This window comes from Asparagus officinalis, chromosome 7 (genome assembly GCF_001876935.1).
Source record: "Asparagus officinalis chromosome 7, Aspof.V1, whole genome shotgun sequence".
In the NCBI taxonomy this organism is placed as follows: Eukaryota; Viridiplantae; Streptophyta; class Magnoliopsida; order Asparagales; family Asparagaceae; genus Asparagus; species Asparagus officinalis.
In genome coordinates this window covers 14,133,216-14,142,872 of record NC_033800.1, presented here as the reverse complement: position 1 = coordinate 14,142,872, position 9,657 = coordinate 14,133,216, and the positions used below count along the sequence as shown (strand labels likewise).

General features: G+C 30.4%; 1 protein-coding gene across 2 annotated transcripts in view; it reads right to left on the bottom strand.

Annotated features, from left to right (window-relative positions):
- LOC109850836 (nardilysin-like) overlaps positions 1-6,819 on the bottom strand; it is a 35,141-nt gene extending 28,322 nt beyond the window's left edge. Inside the window, exons 1-2 of one of the 2 annotated variants that reach the window (XM_020420902.1) lie at positions 6,597-6,819; positions 6,372-6,531 (exon numbers count right to left, since the gene is read on the bottom strand). In XM_020420902.1, coding sequence (XP_020276491.1) covers positions 6,372-6,531; positions 6,597-6,760 — 324 coding nt within the window. In that variant the 5' untranslated portion in view covers positions 6,761-6,819. Of the gene's footprint in view, positions 1-6,371; positions 6,576-6,596 lie in introns of both variants that reach the window. The other variant, XM_020420899.1, reaches the window with a different exon arrangement.

Here is a 9,657-nt window from a genome sequence, read left to right as displayed (position 1 = left end):
TGGATCCGCTCCGATGGGTGGTGGAGCGTCGGCTCTGATAACCCCCTCCAGCAGGTGTCTGGCTGAAGGCCTCGGCGGCAAGAAGCAGTGATGAAGTCGGCGAGGGGGAGAGGGTGTCGGCGGTGATGCATTAAAGGGGTTTGTCGTTGAGCACCAACTTGTTCGTGGGTTGAGGAGATGAGAAGGAGAGGACGTTGGAGCTCTCTTCATGGGTCTTGTTGGATTATGGAAGGATGGTCATCACAAACTTTTCCTTGGGCTCTGAGAAAGGATTATTGTGCGGGCTTCATTTGGGAGAGGGTTTTTTTGGAGGGGGGGTGGGGGTGGATGAAGAGGAGAGAAGATGAGCAATGAGTGGAGGGCAATGACAGCTACTTTTATAGCCAAACTTGAGATAGTTAGAGTTGTTATAAAAGATTTTGAAATATTTGAAATTCAGATTGAAGTGATTTTGAAATATTACTTCACTCCTTTAAAATGTTTGAAAATTGAAATGGTTTTGATAGGTTAGTTTTTATGTCCAAGGATATTGAATAAACAATGATACCTTGTTTAGAAATTTATATTAGTTCCAATATAAATTATCAATTCTGATATATAATATGTGTATGTAGGAAATTTATATAGCTATATTCATGTACCCTACTTTTTACAAATTTGTCATGTCCCATACTTGTTATGGTATCCATACTCATACACATACCCGTATCCGTGCAACATAGGGCTCTTATAATTCCACGTGCATGTTCCGTTAATTTCCCCATGAAGGCAAAGGTAAATTGTTTTTTTTCAAATCCTTCCTTTTATTTTCTATTGTAATTTTCCTATTTCTTTTCTTTTCTTGATGTATATTTTTTCTCATATTAGTATATTTTCTAGACATATTGTCTTGACTAAAGCGATAGCAATAATAAGTTGGTCATAATACTGGTTTTTATTTACTGACATATGTAAGAGGTAAGCGCATAAAATATATAGATTGTTTTGATTTTGAGGTGATCCAAAATTATCACGTTTACTTGTCCCTTGGTATAAAGATGAGCAATAAGTATAGAAATTCTTTTTTTTATGTTTTAGTTCATACATCCCCAATGATAGCAATGGAATATTTTGTTTTGTTTGAATTTTTAGGTGCAAGCGCAATTCCCCCTCCTACTCTAACTCTGGGTTTGCATATCAACTTTTGCTTTTTTTTTGCTTTTTTTTAAATTTCCTATACTAACAAAATTTTCATTTTCTAAATATAAAGTAATACTATAAGAAAATTGAAAATAGCATTGATATAAATGGTATTTGGGTCATCTTTGGCTTATAATACGATAAGGCAATTACTTCTAAACTAAATATGTAAAGAATAATATAGGAAATTTCTTTATAAGGCAATTACTTCTAAACTAAATATGTAAAGAATAATATAGGAAATTTCTTTTATCTTAGTTATACATTTCTCAACTATTTTAACATAATCACTATTTTCCCTCTTCTTCCTAAGATTCAGATTCACTTCATGTTCGCTTTAGTAATATCCGACCATCTTATCAATCACAACTGTCTATTATCCAGTAGCCAATTATGTTTTGTCTCAATCATAACCCCTTATAATAAAAAGACATAAACATAAAGTAAAGTATGTTCTTTTTTTTAAATAGTCACTCATTTTCATCCTCTTCATAAGAACGTGTTTGCTGTATCTAAAATAGGCAATCATAATTTTCTCAATCACAACCATCCATTGTTTAATGAATAGTTATAATTTTTCTGAAATAAAGAGTAAATAAATACAAATAACTAAATATATGTTTCTAAGAATAATTAGAAAAAGATCTTAGCCCTTTAAATACTATCGAATTGTTATGATTAACAAAATAGTCTTTATGAGATATTTAATATCTTAAGTTACTTAATAAAATCTATTAGTCTAATACTACTATAGTTTATATTTCTCTTAATGCAATGTAGCTCCACCAGAGCCTATGCCTTCACTATCGTCACCATCTCCAACCTGACTCCATCTCCGATATCAACTCTAGCACCAACACAATCACCAACTCCAGACCCAACTCCATCTCCATCTCCAACGCAGTAACAGCTCCATCTCCATTAGAAGCTTCACCTCATGTTCCTCCTGCAAAACATGTATCCTCCGGCTCTACATTTATCTCTGATTCTCTTATGGTACTTTTAGTGCTCTTGTAGTTGTTGATTTGTCTTAGATTAGTTCTAGCTAGTAGAGTTGATTGATTCATGGTTGTGTGTTTAGATGTGCAATATCTTGTGGCATCTCTTTAGATTGAATATTGATTTTTGAAGAATTATTGTTCCTATTTGGTTTGTTTTAATTAGTAGCACATGTAGTTGTCCTTTTGGAGTAGATTATTTTTGAACTTTTTTGAGATTTTCCTTGCTTAATTGTCTATTTTTGTTATATGAAATAGCTTAAGATTTCAAGCTAGATTTTTTATTTGAAATATAACCAAATGCTAGCTATTTGTAAGGCCATCCAACCCATCGCACCAAAATGGTGCAAAAGTCACATCAAATAGGTTAAGATTTCAAGCTAGATTTTTTATTTGAAATATAACCAAATGCTAGCTATTTGTAAGGCCATCCAACCCATCGCACCAAAATGGTGCAAAATGGTGCAAATTTTGCACCAAAATGGTGTAAAAATCACATCAAACAGTAATTCATCTCCAACCTACTGCACCATTTTTTGCACCAAAAAAAAATATTCTCAGTATATTCTTTTTATCTACTTTTATATTATTATTTTTTATTCCCTATATTTTTAACTATTTCAACAATTAACCCCACATATCAAATTTTATTTTTTCACATATTTTTCAAACAAAATAATTTATTATTTAAAAAATTGAACTAATAAAACAATAAAATATTATTTTATTAATTAAAATAACTTGATTGATAAAATACTATGTTTTTATTATTGATATTGCCAAAATATTACATTTAAGAACACAACAAAAAATAAAATACAAGAAAATATTAAACATTAACAATAAAATATTATTTTATTAATTAAGATTATTAGGGTAAAATTATAAACTATTATTTTATTACTTTTATTATTGATATTGCCAAAATATTAAATTTAAGAACACAATAGAAAATAAAATATGGTCAAAATGGTGTGATGAACAGTAATAGTACGATGGACAGTGCGACACACTATTTGACGTCGCACTATTCCTTTTCACCAAAATGGCGTGGGAAATAGGGCATGGTTGGAGAAGGAATAGTGTCGTTGCATCAAAATGGCGCGGGAAATGGAGCATGGTTGGAGATGCCCTAAGGAATTGACTAAGTCAATAATTATTATGATTTTTAATCAATTTTGGAATTAAGATTTTCAGTTCAATTACTTAGTGACTTGATGGTCCTTCTTTGGATCTGAAAAATCTCCAATTATTTATCTCAATAACAGGAAGGGGTGTAAATGTGTAATTAGTTATTTATACACATAAGGTAGAGAAGAATTGGTAGTTACATAGGATAGTCGTGATGTTTAAAGAGGATACGATATACACAAGTAGTTACATCACAATACAATCTATGAGGTTGTAACTGATATAATGAGTGATTTACAACAAATGAGATAAAAGAGGTTGCAAGTGATGAGAGAGTAACAACAAATGAGATTCCCTCGTATCTATCAATTACAATATAATATGATAAGACACCCCCTTTTTTAAGAAATAGGCGTGTGATGTATTAATTTTCCAGTAATAAGTCTAGATAACAATTCTTTTGCTTAATTCTTTTTTGGCAATATTGATTTCCCATCAGTAAATACCTGTATTTATAGGAATCTGCTGCAATTGTTTTCTTTTCTCTCTTAATCAATAATCCATTCTCATCTCTATACCACTAAAGTCAGACTCAAGAGCTAAGCACATATCAAATTAAATTTACATAATAAAGTAGATCAAAGTAAATTCATTGATTCTGTTCCATGACATATATCACTCAAATCAAATCCCACCCACAATATAATTTACAAAAAAACCCTAACATATCAACCAACTTGTTTGGAAATAATTATTAAGTATTTGAAAGGAGTTTTCTATGTTTACATACTAAAATATGTAAATGCAAAGTAAAAGGAGTACAAAAGATTTAGTGAACCAATGAGCATCATTCCTTGAATTTGATTTTCAGGTTGACTTAGCAATTAGAATGTGAAAAATGTGGACGGCGGGATGGTTTTACAGTATCAGGATTCTGACTTGTAATAACTAAGTGAAGTACATAAAAGATAGAAGTTTTGCTATGTGGATAATGCTAAGATGTGCTGCAACAGCTTGGGATGACATCAACTGAAAAAGAAATCTTATAAGAATAGTTAAAAAGGAAAGCATCCACTGAGAAATGGTAAACTTCTAAAAGAAAGAAATTAAATAAGGATGAATCAGCAGGTTATTCAATAAGACTAGCTGAAATGCAACAAAAGTACCCGATATGCAATATATCAACATCACATCTTCCAATATACAGGATCAAAAGAAACATTAGTGGTGTAAAGTACCTAAGAAAAATCATTATTATATAGTAACTTTTTTTTAATAAAAAACACTCTTCAATCAAAAACAAGCATGATGTCTGACTTCCAATTAACAGCATCTACCCTCCCGTTACCACCTAGGGGATGGCTAACAGCATAATAGAGGAACAAAATTAATCTTAAGATAAATGCATGAGCTACTTAAGAACTTTTGACTTCTATAACATGATCTATGTGCTTCAAAAATACCCATTGGTTACTTTACTTTTCCAACTGAACATCCAATACAAATTATGTAATATTTGTGAAATATTAATAGATTTAATTGTTGCACATATAATTTGGGTATCATTTCTATAATTGTTATAATATCCTTAGAATTTATTTTATTATATTATGCATTGTGATGTGTCATTTGCTTCAAGATGTAATCTAACTTAGAGATTTCTTAAACTTGTTCTTAATGCATAACTAGTAAATGATAACTTTGTTAATAACATGTTATTATGCATGACACTGACATGTGAAATGTGGTGGTGGGTCTCAACCATCGGGAATGGTGATTCTCCGGGTGTATGTCATAAGCACGCATTGTGATGTGCTTAACACTAGACCACATTTGGATTTTCTAGGATGAGTCACCTAAGAGATAGAGAACTCAAATTGTTACATGATCCCTTTAACTTGACATTGTCATTTTCGATTTGATAATTTAGTATGTTTTCATGTGATGATTAAGTTTATTTAGCAAGCGCTACACTACCTGAAACATTAGGTTGCTAAATTTTATTTAGGAAAATGATGGATATCTAGATAGGATCCAATATGCTCATCATGATGAGTTAATTTATTATGCATTTCCATGTAGTTATTAATTTCTTGCCAACATGTCGTTTTGAAAAATATTTTTTAAAATTTGTTTTCTTATAAAAATAAAATATTTTAATCTTTTAAAATATTTTTTATTTATGTTCATAGAAATTACAATTTAGGCATAAGTAAATAGGTGAATTGTCCTGCTCAAAAAAGTTGCCTAAAATAAATGATACTGGAGGGAACTGCATATAAGATATTATTTATGAATAATTAATCACATATTATGGAAGAGCTTGTCGAATAGGGATTTAATTGTTAAAATAAAATTATTAATTTAATTAATAATTAGTTCTCGATATGGGACCCAATTGGTCTCACTAATGTCATTTGAAGAGGTTTACATGCAATACAAATTCTATTATATCATCAATTGTTATGGATAGAGTTTTTAATCAAATTCTATTATATCCTTAATTGTTATGGATAGAGTTTAAAATAATTATGAATTGTTTAAAATTAAAATCTATAATACTAGTCTAATTTATATATAGGGTTTATATGTAGCCTTATAAAAATAGAGAAAATCTCGTGAAGATGAGATAAAGAATAGAATAAAGAAAATTGAAAATTTATCTCTCAGTATGGCTCCTTTTCGGTGACGGGTGGATTTCAGTTGGAGTCTTTTTCTCTTGAGGAAGCTTTGGAATTTTCAGATAGATCTTAGGAGATGGATTTTTTAGGCAAATCTTAGGAGAACTATGACGCTTATCAGTTATCACAATAAATATAATCCTAAGTCACAGTCTAGGTTTCAATTGTGAATTTAACAAATCAAATTTAATATTCTAGTTGATAGCTAAATTTTAGCTGCATATCATCAATTGATAACAGATAAGATACTTTACTATCAAAGTATAAGCTAATTATGCTATCAAATAAGTGTTGAACTCATTTCAGCCGTGTTTTTTTAATTATATAAAAATCTAATCTTTTCAACAGAACTAGAACTTGATTAGTGAAAAAGTAATAACACCTTTTTAGTGGGAGCAGCGCCCTTCCCCTTCTTCTTCTTCTCGATCCCTTCATCTTCATCCTCCTCCTCCTCTTCATCCTCCTCTTCATCATCGTCCTCGTCATCGTCTTCCTCACCCTCATCCTCATCCTCGTCCTCGTCCATGTCATCATAATCTAGGGCATCATCTGAGGTTCTAGAAGCTTCGGCGCCGTCGGGGTAGATCTCGGATCATAATCTAGGGCATCATCTGAGGTTCTAGAAGCTTCGGCGCCGTCGGGGTAGATCTCGGGGTCGTGGACGAGGACAGCGCAGAGGCCATTAGGCAAGTGGAGGATTCTGTAGGATCGGCGGTCGTTTGGGGATTTGATCACGACATTATCTCGAGATTTAACCTCTTCAATCCCCATTTCTCTCTCTCTCTCTCTGCTCTCTCTCTCTCTTCCGCCTTATTCTTTTGAGGCTCGAGCAGAAATTTTTTACAATTATTGAAACATTGGATTATTTTTGGTATGCTAATAATTTCTAAATTTGATGTGTGCTGGATATAAGTTTTGAAATTTCAGAATATAGGTTTTGAAAATTTTAGGATTTTTTGCGATTTTAACTTTACAGGGAGTTTTTATAATTTTTCTAACTTTGAGGTTATTTTTTGTAAATATTAAATTTTTAAGTGCCTGATGGTAATCCTTTGAATCCATTTATGTTGTTTGTAAGTTTTGAAATTTTAGAATTTCAGATTGTTTTTTTGTAATTTGAACTTTGAGGATGTTCTTATAATATTTGAAATGTTGAGGGTATTGCTTGCAAATTTTAAATTCTTAGGGGGTTGTTCTTAATTTTTACATTTCCATGTTTGTTTTTTAAGTTTTGAAAAGTTGGGGTGTTTTATGTAATTATAAACTTTTGAGAGTATTTTGTGTATTTTTTATAATTTTTGGATTTTTTTAATACTTCACGTATTATAATATGATAGTTATGTATGTTTTTAATCTTATTTTTCAAAATTGTTGGGGTATAGATAGTTCATGTGGGATTAGTATAAAATATAATTAGTATTTTTATAGATTAATATTTAAATAAAATATTTAAAATAGTATCTCATATAGTTTCTTAATCTTATTTCTTAAAATTATGGTGCTACAGGTAGCTCATGTTGGATTAATATAAGATATAATTAATATAATTAGGATTAGGATAAATTAATATTGAGATAAAATATTCAAAATAATTAATGGTAATATTGATCATGAAAAGTTTTTTCCGAACTTGTGCTTTTAAAGGGAGTATATGATTTTTATACTGTAATAGAAGAATTTTTTTTTAAAAAGACTCGTTTTACAATTTTATGAGAAAAATTGATCTCTTTGTGTTTTATTAGCAAAGTCGACCTCGTTTTTGCCACGTTATCATAGCTAGCCTAAAAGAAGTTGATTTTTTATTGTTAAATACACGGGACCAGTAGCCCCGTGTAGTTCAAATACGATCGGTTTCTTTTTGGCTAGCCTTGATGATATGACAAAAAAAAAGATTGATTTTGCTAATTAAAAGACAAAGAGATCAATTTTGTCCATAAAATTGCAAAAATGGTATTTTTTATAAAAAAAATTTTCCACTGTAATATTTGAACAACTTCAAAAAATTAGTGACGTATGAGTTTGGAGTCAGGAACATTAGAGACCCGACGTATTATGTACGTGCAGTTAAGAAGAAACGTAAACGAGAGACTGGTTTGAAATAACTAATAAATTTTGGCGAACTACGTAGCAAATTCCAACGATTTTAGGGACTAATCGTAAAATATTTAAGAGTGGTGTTAGGGGCACACTCCCTACCACACCACCAACCACACCCCCCTCTCCCATCGCTACAGTAAACCGGGCCCCACATGAGATTTTAAAATTTTTAAAATCCCATGTAGGGCCCGGTTTACTGTAGCGATGGGAGAGGGGGGTGTGGTTGGTGGTGTGGTAGGGAGTGTGCCCCTAACACCACTCTTAAATATTTTACGATTAGTCCCTAAAATCGTTGGAATTTGCTACGTAGTTCGCCAAAATTTATTAGTTATTTCAAACCAGTCTCTCGTTTACGTTTCTTCTTAACTGCACGTACATAATACGTCGGGTCTCTAATGTTCCTGACTCCAAACTCATACGTCACTAATTTTTTGAAGTTGTTCAAATATTACAGTGGAAAATTTTTTTTATAAAAAATACCATTTTTGCAATTTTATGGACAAAATTGATCTCTTTGTCTTTTAATTAGCAAAATCAATCTTTTTTTTTGTCATATCATCAAGGCTAGCCAAAAAGAAACCGATCGTATTTGAACTACACGGGGCTACTGGTCCCGTGTATTTAACAATAAAAAATCAACTTCTTTTAGGCTAGCTATGATAACGTGGCAAAAACGAGGTCGACTTTGCTAATAAAACACAAAGAGATCAATTTTTCTCATAAAATTGTAAAACGAGTCTTTTTAAAAAAAAATTCTTCTATTACAGTATAAAAATCATATACTCCCTTTAAAAGCACAAGTTCGGAAAAAACTTTTCATGATCAATATTACCATTAATTATTTTGAATATTTTATCTCAATATTAATTTATCCTAATCCTAATTATATTAATTATATCTTATATTAATCCAACATGAGCTACCTGTAGCACCATAATTTTAAGAAATAAGATTAAGAAACTATATGAGATACTATTTTAAATATTTTATTTAAATATTAATCTATAAAAATACTAATTATATTTTATACTAATCCCACATGAACTATCTATACCCCAACAATTTTGAAAAATAAGATTAAAAACATACATAACTATCATATTATAATACGTGAAGTATTAAAAAAATCCAAAAATTATAAAAAATACACAAAATACTCTCAAAAGTTTATAATTACATAAAACACCCCAACTTTTCAAAACTTAAAAAACAAACATGGAAATGTAAAAATTAAGAACAACCCCCTAAGAATTTAAAATTTGCAAGCAATACCCTCAACATTTCAAATATTATAAGAACATCCTCAAAGTTCAAATTACAAAAAAACAATCTGAAATTCTAAAATTTCAAAACTTACAAACAACATAAATGGATTCAAAGGATTACCATCAGGCACTTAAAAATTTAATATTTACAAAAAATAACCTCAAAGTTAGAAAAATTATAAAAACTCCCTGTAAAGTTAAAATCGCAAAAAATCCTAAAATTTTCAAAACCTATATTCTGAAATTTCAAAACTTATATCCAGCACACATCAAATTTAGAAATTATTAGCATACCAAAAATAATCC